We start from the raw sequence: 22,469 nt of genomic DNA on the forward strand, positions 1-22,469 counted from the left end.
CCCAGATATAGTTCCACTTCTGCCATCTCCTGGCCCTGTGGTGCCTGACACTCCTACTGATAACAGCATACCCACCATTCCTTCCAATCCAAGCCCTCCGAATCCGGATGAGTCGATTTCACTCGGACCTTCTTCTGCATTTTCGCCTTTGCCGGTTTCCTCAGCTTCATCTACACACTTATTTTGGACTTTAAACATGGCCGCTCTTGCAGGTTCGGCAGCTTATATGGTGATACATGCAATTTCTTAAGGTGTAAGTCTACAAGCTTTCACAATCATTGTTTGTACTTTGTAGTTAGTGCCTCTATAATGGGTTGGAGTGAACTTTCCCAATGTATGTATAGTACTAGGTGCTATTATAGATTGTAGAATTTGTAATTGATTTGGAGTATATTTGCTACTTTCATTTGGTGGTCGTACTTCTTTAGCTATGGAACTTATTCATAACTTGATCTTATTTCCATGTCACATTAGAACAAGTCAACACCAAGAAGTAATACACGAAAGGCCAAATGGTTTTCAATATCTACTGTAAATTGAGAAATGCTCCAACCAAGACCCAGTTCTGAGTGCCATACAAAAAGTTGTCGTTCATAGAATTATTATACTTCATCAATCATCAGCCAGATTTGCATATTAGGTAGTTGATGACCAGCTTTTGATAGATTTCATCAAATAGTTGGCGAACCCTTTGTCTTCTACTAGAAGAGAAGAGAGTCGATTTGAACATTGAAGGTGGAATCTGTTTAAAGGTGCATGTGACACACCATGCAATGCAGTAAGTTAACCTACTAACCTGTCACAAGTTTCCAATCGAAGTATCAAACTAAAACAAAGAAAGAGCTGCCGTTTCTGACAAATCTCTTTCTGTTCTGTAATCTTTTAATATTAGTCAGGCAGATCATATAAGATTCGCAGATCCATAGTGATGGCTTGGACTTGACTATGAAGTATGAACGCACTCCATGCAGTCTGTCAGAGGCCAACTGTGTGAGTTCCAAATTGCAACAGAGATAAATCAGAATTGCAACTGCATCTGCATTCTTTTCACCATTCTCTTCTAGAATGAGAATGGGAAAGTATTCATCTTGTAAGGGCAGCGGCCAAGGCTGTGACCACGCCACATCGCCCTACACAGCGCAGCAGGATACATCTACGGGCGTAAGCCTGAGAACCAAACTACCAATTGGAAAGAAAAATTTCAGAACATTGGAATGGCCTTTCGGAAAAACATAGATGTTTTGCCACAAGTTTCAAAATATGTATTTCCTGATAATCTTGAGCTTTGATAATGGATGGCTTTATTACAAACTGAATGCACCCCAGCTACAGCGCAAATATTCTCAAAGTTAATGCCCTAAATGTAACTATCTTCAGAACCAACCAAATAGAGAACATTAACAGAATGAGAGATCTTCAGATTAAGAACACTACAATATCCATAGATAGGGACAATTTAAGTACCAAAATGCTACATAACTCACAAAAAGAAGAAAAACGAGAAAACGACAGAAATAACATAAAGAAGAAGGGTCCAGAGGCTGTTGATACTCTCGATAGACTATTATTAAGCTTTCTTCTCGACGAGCTTCTCAATCAGATCTGCGGCATCTTGAACAGTGGCTATGGTCTGAGCACTTTCTTCTTCAACGCTGATACCGAACTCCTCCTCAAGTCCCATCACAATCTCAACCTGTATGATGATAATCACATTTGTAATTTATGAAGCTGATCAAGCAAAAGATTACAAATCAAGTTGCAATCATGTACCCTCTGAAATATGTAAAAGGATAGGCAAAGCTTGAAAGAAATTTCAGATGTAAACAAAGCCGGCACACTAGAGAGGAAGTCTCAGACGTTGAACAAAGTGGGTCCCTTAAAACAGTTAGTTATACACTTGCAAAACGTTTACTATATACTCTTCATGGTAAATGAATGGAAAATGCTTCCCCACCATTTTTTTTATCCCTTTTGAAAGAGAAAAGAAACTCTCATGATTAAAATTTGAGGCAAACATAGAATGCATGTACTTTAAAATTTTAGCAGGGTACAACTAAATAACAATCAAAGATTGTCCAATAATAGGTATGGTAGAAAATAAGATTACCAAAAGTTAAGTAGGACTTACAGTGTCAAGAGAATCAGCTCCAAGTTCAGTGAACTTGGAGCCAGCGGTCACAGCTGTGTCATCAGGCAAAGCTAGCTGCTTCTTCACTATATCACAGACTTTGTTAAGAGTTTCGGGTTTGGCCTGCGCAGAACATTTACCAGCATTTTGGGATTAGTTCCTTCATCAGAGGACTTAGTTGTGTAATGCAAGATTATGCACTGCTATATAACTACAGTCAGTAGAATTTGTAACTTATAAGGATGCAGAAGTCCATATTTATTCTACAATGGTATAAGGGGTTTTCCAATGATCATGAATGCTAACCTAAAAAAATTCTTCATCCATAAAAAAAAATTCATGTTACATGGTAGGGGTTCACAGAGGATACTATATGTCACTAGAGAACCTCTCTGAAACAACTTGTATAAACTGTAAACATAAAAATGCAGGAAATTGATGTTCTAAGTCTCTAATCAAAGTTTGCACTTGGAAAATGCTAACATCAGAAATATTCATCCTGACGCACAACATTCAGACTGGACACAATGGAGGCAAACAGAAAAAAACAGAAGAGCCACAGTGGTACAACAATGAAAGAACTTACCGAACATGAAACTCGGAAGCGTCTTGAAGTGAGAGATGGGAAGCGCTTCCCGGTAATGGAAAAAGAAACCGATTTCAAACTAGATTCCCTGGTGCTGCGAGCCTGTCAACATTGGACCACAAGAATTGAATGTCAAGTACTACAAAAGAAAAAAGGAGGAAATATATATATCAAACAAAACTAAATCTCCACATCAATTACTGGACAACTTTTTTTACATTCTAAATGGCAGGAAAACACACTCGAAGCTTATAATTTATAGTCAAACAGTTTATTTAGTTATTCTGAGCTATTATTTAAAATCTACTGCTAACCTTTAATTAACTCAGATATCATTAGTAAAAGTAGCCCTATAAAATCCGAAAATGTAATCCAATTTACGATATGACGCATCATTAATTTAAGTGGCATGCATCACGAAATCCCAAAATGATCTAACAATTGGAGCCCAAATTATTACATGTCAAGTTCCAATCAAATCAAGCACACTCCAAGACCAAAATGGACCCAAAATGAAAATGGTCTTCATCAAATCTCTGGTCAATGCAGAGTGTAGAGTTCACAACTGTAACATGCAATGTTGTTCAGCTACCGAACTTGACATTACCAGATCACAACCGAATAAAAAAGCTCAACTCTTTTACACAAAACTCAAACTCAATCCACAAAAATATTCAAATCAATTCAAATGGGATCACAAAAATCTGCACAAATGAAAGTAGCCCAGAAACAAGAATCTACAAAAGATCAAAACTTTACACTGATTCAATCACCAACAACACCAAATCCACTGCACCCAAACCGTAAAAACAAGTGAAAACAAATAAAAGCAAGAAAAGATTGAATCTTGACACAAGATAGAGGGAGTGTGGATTTACCAGGGTGGGTTTGAAGGAAGCAGAGAAGGCAGTAGAGATTTGAGAGAGAGAAGCCATTGGATCTGAAAGAGAGGGGAGGGGCGGAGAACACAAAGAGTGTGTGTGGGGGTGAGTTGGGAAGAGAGTGAGAGAGCTTTCTTTTGGGAGAAAAAAGAGTCTTTAAACAGGGTTATATAAATGTGAGAGATGGTTTGTTGGGAGCTTGGGATTTGCTGGGCCTTCAAAGTTGACAGCTTTGGTTATATCGAAAGTGGGGGGGACCTGTTTAAGCCCTAGCCCTGCCTTCTTCTATTTCCTCTTCTCTCGTCTTGTTGGTAAACTCTCTTTTGTTTGGAAGCAGCATTGGCTCACCCTCCCTACAAGTTTTCCTCTTTCTTCTTTCTAGTGTTCAACAAGTAGAATTCAAAGAAGTCAAAAATAGAGGTTATCTTGCCACGTTTAAGTTACCCTAATAAAAGTTACCCTAAAGTAGCCTAAAACAATGTCACATGAGATAAAACATTAAGTAACTAGCTAGTTTGACAATTACTGTGGGTTTAGAGCTGATAATTTCAACCAAAAGCCCTAATCTAGCAACCAGAACATTCGAAGACAAATCGATAATTATTGGCAGAAACAACTCTATGCGGACAAGGTATCCCCTTACAATTTCAAACAACCAGAATATTCGAAGATGGATTGATAATCATTAGCAGAAACAACTCTACAGACCAAATTGTAAAAGACAAATGAAACATTACTACTTTTGATCCCACTTCTGATTTTAGGGTTCTTGACATTGTTTTCAAGTTCGGAGACAAACAAGTAACTCCACTTGTATGAAGAAAATGAATAAAATAGTCAGGAGCAACACTAAATAAGTTGCTAATAAACATAGCTACTCTTAGTGTTACAGAGTAGCTGTCAAATCCTAGAGCTCGCGATCGTATTCAAAGTCATTCCTGAAATTTTCACCTCTTACAAGAAGATGATCTTCCATTTGGCGCCTGGAGCAGCTTTGGCTTCTTTTGAAGAAGCCAATGGAGAGGAGTGCCTAGCTTTCATCATTGAGGCAATTTCTTGCTAAAAATTAAGGTCATTTCTAACTGAAAAGGCTAAAAAAGTCCAAAAATTAATTTTTAGCCATATAAAATTGAATTATTTATTGATGTAACATCAACCGTCTCTAATCCGTTATGACTAAAATTTTAGTCATAAATTATATTTTAAGATTTTGGATATGTTATTATATGTTATGTTTAAGGGTTATAATTTGTGTTAGATTCTTATTTCAATTTCTAGTAATTAACATTATTTGTATAATTAAGAAGTTATTTCTTACAATTTAAATTCTATATTTTAATTAAATTTAATGTATCCTATCACTTTCAAATTTTAGAGGATATTTCATTCAACCATACTTTGCGTGATAATATATATTTAACAAAATAAAAAAAACTGAAGCAATCACATTGTGAATTTATCTACCTCTTGTGTCGAATAACTTTAACGAATACAAAAATAAAACGATAAATCAATCAAGTTATACATATATGAGACTATTTTCTTTAATCCATTCAAGTAGAGACCATTCCTAATTTTAATCATCAAAATTAAAAATATATTAATTATCATCAAAATCAAAATTAATTATATTAATCATCAAAATTAAAATTAATTGTATTAATAAAAATATTAAAATTAATTGTAGTGATAAAATGTGGGGACTTATTAAATAAATAAATGAGAATAAAAACTCACTTAAAGGACTAAAATACATTGTTAAACGTCATTTTAACTCTCACCTAATGTCTTTTAGCCCTTAACTTAAGGGGATTGGAGATGAAGAGTGCTAAATAAGAGCCTTTTATCTCTTAACTTGGTAAGTTAGAGATGGCCTAAGGCATCCAAGCTTGCCGGTGTTGCTTCCATTTGCTCTTTTTCGAATGATCATATTTGACTATCGGATACACAATTGCACATCATCTCGAATTAGTTGGATGTCATTACATAACTAGATTTATAAAATCACAATCAATCTCTTACAATCATAGGATTGATATCTCACTCACTTAGATTACATCATTTTTATCATTCTCCCAAGGCTACTTAGCAAACTATGATTTGGGGAGTTCCGACAACAATCATAGAAAACTCCAAACTCCAAAGTCCATGGCTTTATTCATGCCTTTCTTTAAATGAGAGAAGATGGGAGTATGAGTTCAAGATGAGTACAAGCCTATATATGCATCATTCAACTGAATATTAGTCCTCTTAAGTTCGTTGCGTACAATTCTAAGCATTATGGAATTGAGTTAGGTAAACTATAATGGTGTGTGTTAGCATTGGCTTTTGGTTTGCTTCTTAGGCATGATATCAGATGCCGACTTACTATGCAGCGGAATATGACCCGTGCATCGCCAAGGTTACCTTAAACCAAGACCAGCTCAACATGCATCTATGATGCCAACTTTCTTTTCTTACTTGTGCACCTCCCGTGTCATTCTGATCTTTCTCACATCATTCCTTACTTGTGAGGTTCCACCAACAAAAGCTACTCACACATGAGGTCTTCCCATAACACTCGCCCAACCGATAGGCTTCCATGCCACCCCAACTAGTGCCTATCCCTTACTGACCAGCGTGCACCTTGCATCTCATAGCAAGCGGCATGACAGTAGGCCAAAACCATGATAGTCCTCGCTCCCTTTTGTCTGCTTGTCCCTTGGAAGCTTGCGCACCTTACTCGCCTCGTGAGCATCCCTCATCATGCTCCTTTGGCATATAGGCATCCTTTGTCTACACCTCACCCATTGGGTATTCATATGGGTAACCTGGCCCCGAGGTGTTTACTTGTTGGGTGAGGCTTGCCTCCACGGCTCACCTCCTACATATCTTTTTGAAACGCATATGTCTTGCAAACGTACTCTTTCATAGACTACTTGCCTATATATGCCCACTATAGACTTACTTCCTTCTAGCACTGTGTTGCCCTTCCGTGGTTGTTGGCATCTTTTTCCTTTGGGTACAGTCGAACCCCGAACTTTTTTCCGTGTCACTTTGCTCTGTGTCCATTGCGCTTTACGGGGTTCCGACACATCTTTCTTAAGGCCACAAGTTCGCCCATGTTGTTAGCATAAAGATCGCCCACTTATGAACCTCACCACCCGCATGGACCTGCAATATCAGCCTACCGGTTGATACTATCCATGAGACATCCTGACTCATGGAAATGCATGCCGCCCCTCTATGGTGACATCCGCCCGGCACCTAAGTTTTCCACAGGTCCCCCATGATTGACTTGCTTAGTGCCCCTATAAGGCCAGTACCAAGGGTGGTGGAGAGTCAGACACCAGGTACCCATCTATAGAACATATCAGATAAAATTATATTTTGCAGGGAGAAACATTAATTATCCGAGGAGATGCAACTTCTATAAGTAATTCATACGAGCTCCTAAAAATATACCGTCAAGTGCATTAGATTCTTTTCGACATCCCAGAAATTTGTCGTGTTACGACATTTCCCAAATTCCAAACCTCACTGCCTCGAACTATGAGTACCTCTTAATTATGATACTGCCACTCAACACCCCATCTGCTCACATGCTTGGCACTTAACACCCATTCTTGTGTACAACCCCAGGAAGTGTCATGATGACACAACCATTTGTGCAGACCTTGACACGTGGCATGGCATGGCCTGGCATCGCAACCAACCCTCTTTCCTAAACGCCGTCACTTTTAATGAAATTAAGCAATGCCTCAATTATATGAAGAAATATACACTCTCTACTTGTTAGGACCAGGCTAAACAAAACTTGTCTACATTTCTAGCGCTTGATTCCATGATGCTTGGCTTAAAGCTCATATAAATGTCGAGTCAATCAAACAAAAAAGAATTGCTCATTCTTTTCATCATAACCAAAATTATGCTTGTTTTCGAGCTTTCCACTCTTTTCTTATGTGCATAATTTTCTAAAGAAAGCAAAGAAATCTTAAAAAAAACACAAAAACATAACTATATCAAAAGATCGAAACATCTAATACAACGAAAATTTCGGTTGTACATTAAAGAAACCCTAAATAAAGCAATGCACATGTTAATATACTTTGTATGCCTTTTTAGGTTGACCAACTAGATTTGCCAACCTAAGCACCATCCATTCTGATTTGCTTTCGCAATAATTTCTCAAAGCTTTCACAGTGATATATGTATCTTATAAATATTATGTCAACGTTATGCTATCAGGCTCTTAACTACCAATGACCATAGCAAAAATTATGCCTTTACTTTTGTTATAGAGGAGGCAGAAACCTATCGAAAAATCCTTAGCTTTCAAGGAAGCTCTTAACAGAAAGATGCAAGAACAGTAACTAAGTAGTTGCATTCCAATAACATTCATGACCTGTATTCTCTATATTTTAATATCACAATAGATGCATAATGCATTTGCTTCAAGATTCAAGATCACATTCAATCATGTTTCCCTTCAAATAATTTTGACCTCCCCTATCTTTCCCTTTGCGAAAAGGATTTTCCTTCTTTTTTTTTTTCTTTTGAAAAGATAGAAGAAAAGGAAAGCAAGAAAAATCATTTCCATTTTTTGTTTTCTGACTTCTCTCCTTTTCACTTTCGGTGAGGTAAAAAGAGAGAGACCTTAGTGCATGTTGGACAGAGTTGAGTGGCAACCCACAACTGAGTTTAGCCAGCGTGTGAGCGTGTCTGGTTTGGTGGCTTCTCATCTCTTCCTCCTGATCTGGCTTTAAACTCAGAGAAGTGAGAGAGAGAAACCCCATTATACCAATAATCTCACTGTTCTCAATCTTGTGCATGTGGGCGTTGCTTGTTTGTTTGCTAAGAAAACAAATGAGAAACAAAGCCAGTACAACCGTTCAGAACTGAGAGAGAGAGAGAGAGAGAGAGAGAGAGAGAGACCCACAACAGGCAACCAACACCATTCTTTGCTTTCACTGCTCTTCTTCCCCTTTATAGCCCTTTACCTCACCAACACCTCCAACCATTCTCTCTCTCTCTCTCTCTCAGATTCTTGCATTTTCTCAAGAACTGGTGGTGGGTGCTTGTGAAGCTATAGCAGAATGATCACCACAGAGCTTTTGGATGTTCAACCCAATGAACTCCAATTCACATGTAGGTTCTCAAATTCCCAGAATGCATGCAGAGGCTTTTGGTTTATTAGCGTCGTTTCAACACATCCAAGAGTGAAATTCTCTGTCTTGCTTGAGATTTTTGATTGGTTCTTAATTTGGTTTGGGTTATACTCTTGTAGTTGAGGTAATGAAGCAGAGTACATGTACATTACAACTTGGGAATAGGTCTGACCAGTATGTTGCTTTCAAGGTACTGATTCTAATTCTGCAACTTTTTTGTTCTATGTATTGGTCTTTATTCAAATGCTTTGTGGATTTGTGTCATTGTGTGCATGGGAACAAATTAAGAAATGGACACAGGTGCTTTGCAATTTGACAAAATCTATATTGCAGGTGAAAACCACTTCTCCGAAGAAATACTGTGTGCGGCCAAATGCAGGCATCATAAAGCCCAAGGCAACATGTGATTTCACAGGTCTTGCGCTTTTCATTATCACTTCTAGATTCTTATTCATTTCCTTCCTTCCTGGGTTTACTTCTTCCCCTATTTTCTGCTATGATGGATTGATGCATATGTTCCTTACAAAGTATGTGATATTATATAATTAGATGTAATCATATCAATTGGGCACTTGAGAAGTGATGTAATGATGCATATCAATTGACAAGTTCTTAAATTTAATTGACAAAATGATAATCTCAACTCGGCACTTGGGAGTTTGTCTGCTTACTCATGGGATAGATATGGCATCCATAATGAAGATGTCTCTATGCAGAAATAAACCCAAGCTCTGTTTTTGAGTTGAGGTTAACAACAAATAAACTCATGAATTTCAAGATTTCTGGATTCTCTAATGAGTATGATTTCAGGGATACTTGCAGTGGTAGGAAAATAAAGTGTTGCACCATTTTTTCTGGTCTCGTTGAGTACTCTAGTTAGATTTTGAGGCCTTAGGACAGCATGCAGCAATGTTGACAGAAAGCAATTTGAAATAGACAGATCGTAGGAATAAGAAAGGTGATTGTGGTCCAATTGTTAGCCGCTCGACAGAGATATTTTTTATATTTCCAGCTGATAGCCCTGACTGAAGTGTGTTTGCTAATGGTTAACAATTCTACCAGGATTACCTATCATTCCTTAATCCAATTATTAAATGTTCACCATGGGAAAAGCGTCGAAAAAGAGTTCACTCAGGTTTTCTGTATTTTTGGTGGTGGAAATTGTGGGCGAACCATGTTACATTGTTTACACATAGTAATTCTTATATATGCAAAAGTAAACGTGGGAGGTATAATATGCTTAGTTGCCTACCAGAGACCTGAGAAATTTCAACCTAGCTTTATTAATTCATTTTTTTTTTTGAGAATTTTGACACAATTGGAGGCAGTGGTGTCTTCTTATTTGAAAGGCCAACTATTTCAAAAACTCCCATTTTATGTTAACAGACCCAGGGAGCTTTTGCTCTTATACCTTGAAAAATGAGTGCTTTACATGCTCTTGGTGTTTAGATATGAGCAAGTATTACTTGCCAAGTAATGGTTACAATATTCTAATTTACATGTTGCCTATGCTTATAAACCTCCAGATCACTTTTTTGTTCTTAGTAATCAAGTCTGTAATTTCCAACTTCTGCAATATTCCTTTGCTGATTTGATTTCCCTAATTTGCCTAATTTTTGTAGTATAAACTCATTTATGATGTTTTTCGTAAAGTATTTGATCATATGTCGACAGACCATCATTTTGACTAGTCAAAACAAGAATTCACAAGATTTAGGTTAGTTGTAGGCTTGTAGCATGAAAGAGATGATCAGGAACTCAACAATGATTCGGACTGAAATTGACCTAAGCTTCCATAAGCACTGTTATTACTTATTAGAGAGTGACCAGCCTGTTATGGTACAGAACAAAGCTCAACATAAATGAATTTTTCACTCTTCATTTGTTGGGTGAATGCAGTTACCATGCAAGCTCAGAAAGTAGCTCCTCCTGAATTGCAGTGCAAAGACAAGTTCCTGATCCAATGCACAGTTATACCATTTGGGATATCAGAGGAGGATGTTACATCTGACATGGTAAAAATTTAGTAGTGATTGTCTTAGTTAAAGTTGTTAGGTAAACTATTCATAATCTTCTTTCATATTGCAGTTTGCAAAAGATAGTGGCAAGTACGTAGAGGAGAAGAAGTTAAGAGTGGTGCTTACCAGCCCACCCCCTTCTCCAGAATATCTACCTGTTAATGGAGAGCAGAAGGAAGATCTTTGTTATGAAACTTCATTGCAGAAGGACAAAGTTCTAAATCGAGTTGACATACCTCTCCATCAAAGAGTAAGAAAACTATTGCTATCTATTTAAAGTTTAAACTGAATTCACCATTGACCTCCTACTCTTTCTGTTTTTCCTTTGTTTCCTTTCTATTATATTTCGTTTTCTACTGATGTGCAACCTGCGTTCAAAATGTTTTGTATTCCATATATTTCACTGCTCTTATATTTGCTTGTATGTGGATGTGTGCAATAGCTAATGCCAACTGTTGTTGGGGGAACAGTTGATATCTCCATTCTATAGATGTATATGATGTTATTTGACACTAATTATACGCACTTACCGTTGCAACTCAAATTGTCTAAGAAGAGCTGTAAACATTTATAAATAAGATTTGCAACTTGATCTGTTTCCCTTGCACCAGGTTTTAGACGATGTTGATGGTGAAAGTTGTACGGATGAGCCGAAAGCAGCTAAGCATGCAGAGGAATTGAAATCAGAAAACAATGATGTTGTATTAAATTTAACAAAGGATTTTGAGGAGTTAAAATCAAAGCTCAGTACAGTGAATTTAAAGCTAAAAGAGGTGAGTTCAGTTTGATCCATCTTGAGAGCATGCTTGATATTCTGTTTTACTAGACGAATAGATAGCTTTGAACTTATCGAAACCTATGTGGGAGTACTATAGGAAGATTTTTATCGGTTTATATATAATTGGTAAGACCCATGCATTCATTCTTTCATAATGAGAGTTGGCAAAATTCATATAGGGGACTTGATCTCCTCCGCATTTTCTAGGTATATGATCTTCTTTAACTCTTAAGATAGCAGCAAGCAACAGAACAGTATAAGTCAAAGACCTAAATGCAGCATTCAAAGAGCTAAACTCTAAATGAATGGATGAAAAGCTATCCCCAACCCATTTCTCTTCCCCAAAGCTCGCTAATTCGCTAATACCCTTGGCAAGTTTAACAGCTAGAGAAAATGGAGTGATGCCTTGCAATAATTTCAAGTTTCAATGGGTTTACTTACTGGTTGAACCCTTGATTCCCGAGTTTTCTTCTAATAAAAATAAAGCATACCATAAAGTATCTCTTTCCTCCTGAAATCTACACAACCTTATGCCTCATTGCTTAAGGTTCACCGAATTCTTCTTCCATTCACCTCTCTCTTTCACTTTCTCTAACTCTCTGTAATGTTACAATTGTGAAGATTGGAACCCATCCTTGAAAAAGGCAAAAAAGGTAGTTATCTAATATTTGTAATGCTCTTTGCAGGCTGATCTCACCATCATTAAGCTAACAGAAGAAAGGAGCATGACCACTCGAGAGAAGAATATGCTAAAACATGAATTGGTGAGTCTTCGATCACCCCACAAATTCTTTTCATCATATAAACAATTGCAAAGATGGTCTCCTGCTTAAGTCTGCAGCCTCTGTAATGTTAATTTTTCTGCTCTAGTATAAATGTATAATGTCTGCTTTTCTCATTTGTAGGAATTGTTGAGGAAGAAGAACAATGCAAGAACAATTATGTCTGGCTTCCCTATTCTTTATGTTCTTCTGATTGCCCTCATCAGTATAGTAATCGGATACTTTGCCCATCCTTAGATACAACTCAGACAAGTAAAATTTCTGTTGCATACAGTCAAGGAGATCATTTTTCTTTCATGAGTAGAAGGAACTCCATTCATGGCTATGACACCAAAGAATGTTCGGTGTCATCACTAATATTATTCATATATGGAGTTAGGACCATCTGAATTCTGCATGTAAGGAAAACTTATCTTTCAATTAAAATCTAAGTAAAAATATGTCATTTGTTGGTGCTCATCAATCTAGTTCAGCAATATAATGGAATTCTATTCTCAATTTGCAACTGGATCACTACATCATGAGCTTATCCAACAGAAGGAAATATAAGGATCAGAGAGACTATTTTTGTTGAACAATGCAACAAGAGCGAATGCATGTTAAGGTTAATAGGGAGGCCTTATCATTCACTTCTGTTGCATTGTTTAACAAAAATGTTAAGGTCAACATGACTGAGGGAATTTATGTAAGAATAAAAGAAGAGATCACCTAACTGAAAAATACTCACTCAATTTTGAAATTTAAAACCAGGAAAATGGAGAAGATTCGTACCCCTAATCCTTTATGAAAAATGAATCTACACCTCATATTTTCTCCTAAATTTTTAAATAAAAATTCATTATGCACAAAGATCTTATAAAAGCCACTTGGTCCCTTTCACTTTTCAACTCTTGGTCTTAGTTACTACTGGAAGATCTCATAAAAACCAGTTGCTGCCTTTCACTCTTCAACTCTTAGTCTTAGTTCTACTACTTACTGTAGATCTGAAATCATCCTTGGTAAATCACAGTAAGTTATTCTAATATTTGTATATACAGTGTACATAACTATATGCACTATATAGTATATATATATACAGCTATATACAGTATACAACTACATATAGTGTACTCGTATATATAGTTATATACAGTATGTGGTAATGACTATATATCCATAACTGACGCTAGTAATTGTAGGAAAACGAAGCCTGAGACAAGAAGCAGATATATAGAATTCCATTTCAAAGCTTCTTCATTCACCTCATTAAGTAATTGTACACAATAGAAGTACAGAAGGAAAAAGTAATTCAACAGAAAATAGTTTGGACTTGATATGATTCTATGCAGATTGAAGTTAGGCCCCTAAATTATAATATAGCGACTACGTTCATTCGGTTATGATTCAAACGAATCGATCTAAGACATTGCAAAAGAAAACATAGGAGACAAAATAGAAGCTTATAAACTACTCGAGCAATTCCAAGTCAGAATGTCCGATTTTGATTGAAAGTAATTGACAAGTTGCTCATACCGTTAATTGTGAGCACAACGCAGATATAGAAATCAAGTGATCAACCCAGGTTGCAGCCATTCACCTGAAGCAAAAGAAATTCCAAGCATAGATCCCGGATTACATATCATAATAGTGAGAATCACCAAAGTAGACAAACCGACAAAGTAGTCCCATTATCTTTCAAAACCAAACATTTTGATACGAGGAAGTATAAATACATCTACATGATATGAAATCATTTGCATACTTCTAAAAAGAAAAGTAGAAAACTAAGTGTGATCGAACACTTCACAAAAATTCATTTTGTTATGTAGTAAAAACATGTACAATAGGGTGTAATACTACTGAACAATACAATCATTACATTGTCTCTACTCTCTAATATATTCTCTAATCATATCATTACATCCAAATTACAATTGATTCAGAACAAACAGTAAAGCAGTAAAATTCCTAATACAAACTAAGGAAAGGGACTTCACACAATAGCTAAAACGTTTTCAGTTGGACTATCTTCAGATTTTGGAGACGGTAGAAGAGTCAAGGCCAATATTCCACTTATTACAGCAGCAAAAGCTCCCAAAACAAATGCTGGTAAGTTACCACCTCCGAAAGCAGCATCCAACGGTCCGCTTAGTAGAGATACAAACATTTGTGGTACGGCAATGGCAATATTCAAGACTCCCAACGACAACCCTTGTCCTCCGCCGGAGTTGCTGCAAAATATTGAGGCCATGGTAAAGGGAACACTGTAGGTCACCGCTTGAGGTATCCCCAACACAGCAAATATAGCCAATGCGCCGGCCTTTATACCAGCAGGGGGTGGCAGCAGCTTATCAACAGAAGCATGCCGATGCTTCCCGGCCAATTTAGTGACCAGAACGGTCATGAGTAGACATATTGCTTGCACAAAGTTTACCACTCCCCAAAGTAGATTAGCCCTTTCCCTACTAACCAAGTAGACAATCCCAAGAGACATGACTCCCAACACTATAGAGTTGAGCATGAGCCCTAGTGAACCAGCCCTAACTCCCATGCCATACAAATGCCCTTTCCCGACTTCACCTCCATATATTTCCTTTCCCATCCAATCTGTGTCGAATAGTAAGAAGCCGAACCATGCAATCCAGTTCAAGCAAGTGACCAAAAGCAAGATCCACATCGGCTTCTTCAACTCTTTACAAGCACCCGTAATTTCTTTCAAGAACAAGGCTCCTCCCTCGCCTTTCTCTTCAGTCTCATGATCTTCATTTGGGTCCTCGCGTACGTACACCATAGCCAGCACAGTAAGTAGTCCAAGCAAAGCAATGGCTATGAAGAAACAGCTCTTAAGATTCGCACAATAAATATCACAGGCTTTGGTGACGGTGAAAGGGAACATCTTGTGGAGACTTTTCAACGATCCAGCGGCGTAACCAAGCACGTTTCCGACAGCCATGAAAAAGGAGTACCATGCATTGGCTGTGCTCATCTTCTTCGTGTCGTCACCGGAGATGTCGGCTAAAAGAGCTCGACAGGGGCCTTGTAACATGTTGTTGGCCACGTCCAACATCCAGAACCCGATCACAAACACAACGACGGCTCGCGGCTTCGTATCTTCGTACAAGGAATCGCCGCAACTGACGCCTATATCAGCAGCGAATCCAATAAGGAAGACGGCGATGGCAACAAGCGCAACGCCCGCGGCTATGAATGGTCGGCGGCGACCGAAACGTGACCTGCAACGATCGCTATAGTAACCGACGATGGGTTGCACTAGTAAGCCGGAAATGGGACCGCACAGCCAGACGACGGAGGCCCATTTGTGTGGGACCCCAAGTTGCTGCACGTAGGGTGTAAGCAAAGACAACTGCAACGCCCACCCGAATTGCACTCCGGCAGCGATGGACGCCACCAGTATCATCTTCATCTTACTCTCCGGCCTTGACGACGGCTTCATACTCTGATTACTCTCAATATCCATTTTCTTTTCTCTAACTTAGGTTTTGAGTGTTGTGATTACAAAATGAGAAAACCAGGAGGTGTCTTATATAGACCTTAACCTATGATCGAAGTACAGGAGAAGTTAAAGTCCTCGTCGGAAAAGAATACAGATGCAAAATGGGAGTTCTTGACTATTGCTTGAATAAGTAACTAGGTTTTGGGTAGTTCAGTCCTAGTTGGAGAAGGAGATAGTGAGCGAACTGGAAAAGAAGTGTAACTATTGCTCGATAAATTAACTTTTAACAGTAAAGTCCTAGTAGGACAAGGAAAAGGTGAGTGAAATGGGAGTCCCTAACTATTCGACCCTTGGGTAATTTAATCCTTCTTGTTTTTCTTGTTTGCCTTTTGTAAAATGGCAGGATCGAGGTGTGTTGATAAAAATAGTAATCACTCAGTCATATGGTTGCAGATTTGTTCACTCAAATTCTGCAAAACAAAGTCGTATTCAATTCTTTCATATAACAAAGAGCCATGGGTAAAAACATCAAACCAGCTTAATCTTAAATCACAGAAGTAATACAACAGTTCAAGATCAACTTATTTGGTGGTCAAGTTATCAGTCCCAACAAAATTATAGTCGAATGTCGGTTCACAATTGTCCACATACGAAAGAAGAACTAAACTAGAGATTTATACTCATTCTCTGCTTCTAGGTCGGTTACAATTACGCACCAGAAAGATACATAGCAGAATTTGTTCACAAGGATTAGGACCGGAGTTCAATGCGAATTAAAAAAATAACGATCCTAATATATTGATCGATCAAACCACATTTTCCGGCTAGGGTTAGTTGGAGAAAAGGATTCTGAGTAACCCCGACAGTTTCACTATTGTAGGGGGACTTGGTAGTTGATCTCACTGAGATATCAACCTTTCACACTCATCAATGTATAGCTTTTCATGGAATTTTAGACATGACTCGTATGTTACTTGACACACATTGTTTATGTTTGAAAAACTACTATTATGACATACCCAAGACACCTAATAAACAGGAGGTTGTGTACTGTCATGGAAATAACTTCATCAGCAATCTATGTACACACGAAAATAACTGAATCACCACAAATTACAATAAGCAGCTCATTTCTTCTAAGTCGTTGTCACAGCTCACCACTCGCTTCAAAATCTCCTACGTATAAACAAATGCACACTGAAAGCCAACCTCAAGCCCCAACTTAATCCTATAAAATTAGTGCTTTATGTGTATGTAACTTAAACTCATTCGCAGTTGAGTCAGTTCCATTGATGTCCATTTTGTTCAATAGGTGATCCTGGAATGAAGGGTACAAAACCCCGCCCGCCAAACACAGGTCTCATGAAGGCATTGTCAATTTTTCGCCAGAAATGGTGGACAGAAGAGGATGGAGTGCTTAGGAGCATTCTTAAACTTATAGGACGAGTTATGTCCACAGACCTGATGTTGGCCTCTGAATCTTGCCCGTTGCCGAGCAGTGGCACAATGAAGGATTTAGGACTAGAAGGCTCAGAAGTTGTCATGCTAGTGAAGTGTTTCGATGTAGGAAGCAAGATCCTGACTAGGGGTTTAGTCATCAAACCAAACACCTGCATAAATAAAAACATATTATATAGTAAAACCAACGCGTATATTTGTGTCGAATGAGCTCCACCTTTTAAGCCATCAATATCTTACCACTGTGCTGAAAAGAACAACTGTGATAGTGCTGGTGATCATGTATGCATTCGCGCGCAGGTCAGTATTGCCGGACCTAGTAAACTGCATATGCACACAAATTCAGAGTTCAGAAAGTATAATTTATTTTATCTGGCATGTTTGAACCAAACTATCAATGCTAGCTGTGCCAGAATATGTTTCTAGGCTTTGAGTTGTCTGATCTGTTTGTAACAACAGTATGCAAACTGCAAAGACAGCTCAAAATCCGGTACACTAGTCGCAAAGTTTGTGCCTTTTTGTTTGGCAAAAACACAACAATGGATCGATCTACTCTAGCAAGAAATCTATTCAAACATTGTTGTGAATTCTCCAAGGAGTACGATGTATGCCAATGTATTCAAAACCCAGGCTACAGAGAGCATAGTCTTCAACATTTACCTGATTATAAGCTAGTGCCATAGAAACAGCACCACGCATAAGACCAGCCCACCATATTGTAACCTGAAAACCAGAAACCTATGAAGACATGTAATACATCATCATATAACAAATCAAAAAATTGGTGAAACTCATACTTGTTGCTTCAAATGGATCTTGTCTTGTGGAGATTTCTTGGTCAAGTTAGATAAAAAAGATAAGGGGAAAACGAAGGCTGCCCTTCCAACCATCACCAGTGCCAAAAGTAATGAGCTCACCCCTAATGATTGTCGCGGGCTGAAAAAAGAATTAAAGAAAAACAAAATAAGCCCAATAATCAAGAAAAAGTAACAGTTGTCTTGTATTACACAAGTACAGAAGGGAATTTTGGAAGGAGGCTAATCTCCATCGTATGAATTAAGAGGATATACCTATCGCTCACAAATCTCCACTTGTCGATGTCTAAGGCATCCATACCAACGTAAAGAAAAATAAAAATCTCAGCAACAAAAGATAGAGTGGCAAAAGTATGCCTGCATTAGTTGGTGAAGAAGTAGAAACATCAGTAACAAGACGGTTATGTCAGCAATGATAATAGAAATTAGAAGTTTATGAATAGAAAAATAACATACTTAGTTGTCACTCTTGAACTTTCAGTCACATTATGCCATGTGTAGTGAGACATGACAATTCCACAGAAGAAGACAGTGAGAATGGCACTTAAATAAAACAGCTGCAGAATAGATACAAGTGATCTTAACGGTTAGACCTCAATACGAGTAAGATAACAAAGAATTGAGATCATATATAAGTTGTGAAATCTTACTTCAGCTAGCATGTACGAAAGGTACGCCATGAGGATCATAAGAGCAACTTCACGATCAGTTGAGTGTCTGATTATTTCACATGAAAGCGAAAGGTAATAAGAACAGTAAGCAAAACAAAACTAATATATACAATGTAAAGCAAACTCAAGGAAATTACATTAGAGAACTGGAAAACTGGTCCATTAGTATTGTCATTACATTTTCTGTTTTTTTTTTCTGTTATAATAAAAAATATAGCTTCCTAGGGGGTGGTGGGGGGGGGGGGGGGTCTAATAATCATCTATAACACAAGCAAAATACTAATTTTTACTAACCTGCCAAAATAGAGCTTTCTAATCACATATGCGCTAAGTAGTCCAGCCTGCAACAAATTGGAGATTTAAATAACAAGGGGTCATATATATGCAGTAACAAGGAACCACATATATACATTTTGAGAGAGAGAGAGAGAGAGAGAGAGAGAGAGAGACTTACTACGACTCCGAGCAGTGTACTTGTAGCAAATAGATATGAAAATTTTCCAATAAACAGCATAATTGTTCTTGTATTGATGTGGGACAGGTCAAAACTCTGGATTGCATTAAAAAGCACTACTGATGTGGCATCATTGACTACACCTTCTCCAAACACTAGGCTGTACAGCAAAGGTGTCTCATCTTGATTAAGCACCTGCACTCACAATTTGGATTAATTCTGTATGTTGTTCTTGAAGTTACACAGCCATATTGCAAGACATACCTGCAAGGTGCAAACAGAATCGGTTGCAGAAAATATTGCTCCAAGTGCTGCAACATCAAGGTATAAAAACTAAGTCAAAAGTAGTTTATAAAGTAGGAAGCAACTGATAATAGAAATTTCAAGAATATGATATCGTGAAAGAGGAGCAAACTTTTAATACCAAGAAAATCTCCAATCTTGAGGGTCCCAATGCTGAACTTGTGGAAAAAGTGCATAATACCTAATTCAAAGTGTAAACAATCAATCAAAACCAAGTAACTGTCATTGTGCTGATTCATTTAGTTCTTATATATGAACAGCTCAAATGGATGTAAGCATGTACATCTCATGGAGAGCGGTTCACCATAATGTGTATTAACCTTCATTCCTTTGGAAAATGAATGGCTAGCTGATTCATACAAATTTAATTTGCCAGAATTTCAAATAAAAGATATTTTTTCTATCAAGTCACTTTATGACTCCCCCAAAAAACAATATATTCGTCTAAAGTGAGCTTTGTGATTTTCTAATGAATGAACTAATTTCATAAGCTGGATTCCTCTTAAATCTGAATGATTAAAATATCCAAGGAGAAAAGTTAACACATATTGCACATAAGCTTGTTCACAATTAGTTCACTGCAAAGGCAGTCCTGCTCAGACCTTAAATGACTCGATGCCTCCCAAGAACTTCAAGCCAAGATGCAATTGAATTGCCTCACGTCCTTAATTTTAACATGACAATCCTAGGCAACAGAGTGATAATCATCAAGTTTTTTTCAAAGTTACCTAAGGATATGGTGGCAAAGGATATGAGAGTGCCAACAGCTCCAAACATCATGATTGTCATGAAGTTTCGAAAAAATTGCTTCTTCTTCACTTGGAACCTGATAATTGTTGGGAAAAAAAGAAGATGAAACAAAATTTACTGCAGACATAGTAAACAAAGCTCTAAAAACTTTCACTAATCTGACTGCTAAACTCCTTAAACAAATACTGATACAGAACTATAGCAGTAGACAACCACTAGAGAAACCCATAGACAGCCAAGTGAACTTGATAAAAACATTCAGTTAAGAACTACATTATCAAAATCCAAATGAGACATACCCGGCATTGAAAATGATCGGCGGAAGGAGATAGATGAAGAAAAGATCTTCACTAAACACCAACAAATGAGAGCTTTTCCCTTTTGTGGTGAGCAATATAACAATCCCAGTACACAATCCCTGCCACCAAAACACAAAAATTCATTTCCAATTCTCCATCAAACACAAACATCAACACTCTCACACACAATCTCATACAACTGATACAACAAATCAAGAATCACTCACAATAGCAAGCGCCGTAATGGACTCATTCATCCATCTACTCTCCTCCAGCAAATGTCCAAGCAATATACAAGCGCAAAGCAGCGCCACAAACAGGTTCATGGACACAACCGAACCATGATCAGAAGTGTTCAACATTCCAACTGATTCGGATGCCATTGAGCTCAAATCCAACGCCATTGTTGCTGGATTCAAGTCCAAGATGGCGTAGAATCTTTAAGGGAATCGTTTTTAGAGATGAAAATTGAAACTTTTAAGTGAGAAATGAGATATTTTAACAGGTTTTGACCACAAATTAATAGAATAGGAAGAGTTTGTCAAACTAGCTAAGATATTTCAATGCATGTTAGCATCACATGCTTAAACCAAAACATAATCTCAAGTCTCTGTTTTTTTTCTTTCCTTTTCAAATTTCTTGTGAGCCAAAACAGAGTGACTTTTGAACTTTAGCTTCAGCAGATTGAACAATTCAAAATAAAAGACATAAAGCTTGGAGAAATGAAGAAACAAAGCAAATGCGTCACTCACCAAACACAAAAAGCTCGAGTCTTTAGTTCAAAGCTTCAAACTTGAACATGGAGCACAAGAATCTTGAACCATAAAACAGACCCAACTCGGAATCTGGGTCTCAAAACTTGTCCAGTTTCAGGAAATGGGATTTATAGTGCTGGATAGTTGAGTTTACAGGAGGGAGGAGGTTATATATATATATATATTATATATATATATATATATATATATATATATATATGGTTTAGTAGGAGGAGGGAGTTTAAACTTGGAGACAAAGTAACCGTTGATTTGGGTCGGAGACAGGTGGTTGGCGAGGATGGCGTTGGAGTTTAGTGGTGGGCTTCCGAGGGGTTGAAGAGGAAGGAATAAAAACACAGAGAAATGTTTTGTGTTGTTGTTCTCTGCCATATAAATGACTGTGTCGACTTCCTGGAGTGGAGGGTCTGTTTAAATATATTGTTCTATTCCTTGGTGGGAAAGCTTTTGTGAGCTTTGTCTTTGTTATGGTGACAGGTGAAGAAAGTCAGAGTAAATTATGCTTCTGGTTTTGGCAAGAGGTCAAATTCGAAACTGCAGAAAACGTAAGCGAGGGCGTAGTCATCGAGGTGTTTGAGTTAAACTGGTTGAATTTTTAGAGTTTAAGTTAAACTAGTAATCAAAACATGTTTATGCAAGTTGTTCTTGATAAATTTGGGGGATTAATTAAGATTTTGGTAGGAAATATGAGAACAAATTCAACATGAAACGTGTGAGATATGCAAGAAAAATATGGCATTTGATCAAAAGGGGTGGCTAGACGCTAGAGCCTTGGCAGCAGATATTAAAATGTAACAAAGGGGTCCGAATATAATTGAACAGTTTTCAGTGTTGAATGGTAGTCAAATTACCAATGTATTTATGTATTCATAGCTTTGCCCGCATGTAGTTTATTATTGGACATCTCTAACAACTTCTCTGTAATAGAGACATTGTGCAATGAAAACAAGCCTAGACAACATTCTTGTAGCTTAGATTTGCTTTAAACACATGCATATCCATCCATAATGCATCTTTGTTCTACGCTAATTAATTAGATTAGTGTAGTAATTAGTACTTGGACGCACACTAATAAGTAATAATCAAAGATGCTTAATTCTTTGATTATAAAAATCTGCAAGTTAGCAAGGGCAAGATATATGAATACAATATAGTCAAGACCCTATTAGCATCTCATATTCTCAAATGAGCAC

General features: G+C 37.5%; 4 protein-coding genes and 1 long non-coding RNA gene across 5 annotated transcripts; 2 read left to right on the forward strand and 3 right to left on the reverse strand.

The window, feature by feature from the left end:
* The first annotated feature begins 251 nt into the window (after window positions 1-251).
* LOC126791227 (uncharacterized) lies at window positions 252-1,498 on the forward strand. The gene is made up of 2 exons (XR_007671803.1): window positions 252-778; window positions 893-1,498. It is a non-coding gene; the product is annotated as an uncharacterized LOC126791227 (long non-coding RNA).
* LOC126791215 (acyl carrier protein 1, chloroplastic-like) lies at window positions 1,398-3,817 on the reverse strand. Its single transcript, XM_050517635.1, has 4 exons — window positions 3,593-3,817; window positions 2,715-2,816; window positions 2,129-2,251; window positions 1,398-1,693 (listed from the first exon to the last, which is right to left on the reverse strand). Exons 1-4 carry the CDS (start codon window positions 3,647-3,649, stop codon window positions 1,568-1,570), a joined length of 408 nt encoding a protein of 135 aa, XP_050373592.1. The 5' UTR covers window positions 3,650-3,817; the 3' UTR covers window positions 1,398-1,567.
* Window positions 3,818-8,289: 4,472 nt separating this feature from the next.
* LOC126791209 (vesicle-associated protein 2-2-like) lies at window positions 8,290-12,753 on the forward strand. Its single transcript, XM_050517630.1, has 8 exons — window positions 8,290-8,722; window positions 8,862-8,932; window positions 9,076-9,157; window positions 10,642-10,757; window positions 10,831-11,010; window positions 11,372-11,533; window positions 12,225-12,302; window positions 12,444-12,753. The coding sequence occupies exons 1-8, from the start codon at window positions 8,671-8,673 to the stop codon at window positions 12,555-12,557; spliced, it is 855 nt and encodes a 284-aa protein (XP_050373587.1). The 5' UTR covers window positions 8,290-8,670; the 3' UTR covers window positions 12,558-12,753.
* A 1,539-nt stretch (window positions 12,754-14,292) lies between these two features.
* Window positions 14,293-15,777, reverse strand: LOC126792247 (sucrose transport protein SUC2-like). Its single transcript, XM_050518709.1, has one exon. It carries the CDS (start codon window positions 15,775-15,777, stop codon window positions 14,293-14,295), a length of 1,485 nt encoding a protein of 494 aa, XP_050374666.1.
* A 960-nt stretch (window positions 15,778-16,737) lies between these two features.
* Window positions 16,738-20,958, reverse strand: LOC126791198 (sodium/hydrogen exchanger 1-like). Its single transcript, XM_050517612.1, has 14 exons — window positions 20,731-20,958; window positions 20,504-20,622; window positions 20,183-20,280; window positions 19,576-19,635; window positions 19,416-19,462; window positions 19,152-19,346; window positions 18,992-19,038; window positions 18,677-18,743; window positions 18,483-18,583; window positions 18,282-18,383; window positions 18,009-18,147; window positions 17,872-17,934; window positions 17,452-17,535; window positions 16,738-17,363 (listed from the first exon to the last, which is right to left on the reverse strand). The coding sequence occupies exons 1-14, from the start codon at window positions 20,905-20,907 to the stop codon at window positions 17,034-17,036; spliced, it is 1,629 nt and encodes a 542-aa protein (XP_050373569.1). The 5' UTR covers window positions 20,908-20,958; the 3' UTR covers window positions 16,738-17,033.
* Between the last annotated feature and the right edge of the window lie 1,511 nt (window positions 20,959-22,469).

Source organism: Argentina anserina, chromosome 4, assembly GCF_933775445.1.
Source record: "Argentina anserina chromosome 4, drPotAnse1.1, whole genome shotgun sequence".
NCBI classification, from domain to species: Eukaryota; Viridiplantae; Streptophyta; class Magnoliopsida; order Rosales; family Rosaceae; genus Argentina; species Argentina anserina.

Bases quoted from the DNA above. Each gene is read 5' to 3' on its own strand.
- LOC126791209 (XM_050517630.1), top strand. From the start codon at position 8,671: ATGATCACCACAGAGCTTTTGGATGTTCAACCCAATGAACTCCAATTC. The intron at 11,534-12,224 runs GTGAGTTCAGTT...TGCTCTTTGCAG, and splicing joins TGAATTTAAAGCTAAAAGAG to GCTGATCTCACCATCATTAA. The intron at 12,303-12,443 runs GTGAGTCTTCGA...TCTCATTTGTAG, and splicing joins ATATGCTAAAACATGAATTG to GAATTGTTGAGGAAGAAGAA.
- LOC126791215 (XM_050517635.1), bottom strand. From the start codon at position 3,649: ATGGCTTCTCTCTCTCAAATCTCTACTGCCTTCTCTGCTTCCTTCAAA. The intron at 2,817-3,592 runs GTAAATCCACAC...CAATGTTGACAG, and splicing joins CTTCCTTCAAACCCACCCTG to GCTCGCAGCACCAGGGAATC. The intron at 2,252-2,714 runs GTAAGTTCTTTC...TGTTCTGCGCAG, and splicing joins GCTTCCGAGTTTCATGTTCG to GCCAAACCCGAAACTCTTAA.
- LOC126791198 (XM_050517612.1), bottom strand. From the start codon at position 20,907: ATGGCGTTGGATTTGAGCTCAATGGCATCCGAATCAGTTGGAATGTTG. The intron at 19,636-20,182 runs GTAACTTTGAAA...ACTTTGAATTAG, and splicing joins CTTTGCCACCATATCCTTAG to GTATTATGCACTTTTTCCAC. The intron at 18,584-18,676 runs GTAAGATTTCAC...TCTATTCTGCAG, and splicing joins TTTCGTACATGCTAGCTGAA to CTGTTTTATTTAAGTGCCAT.
- LOC126792247 (XM_050518709.1), bottom strand. From the start codon at position 15,777: ATGGATATTGAGAGTAATCAGAGTATGAAGCCGTCGTCAAGGCCGGAG.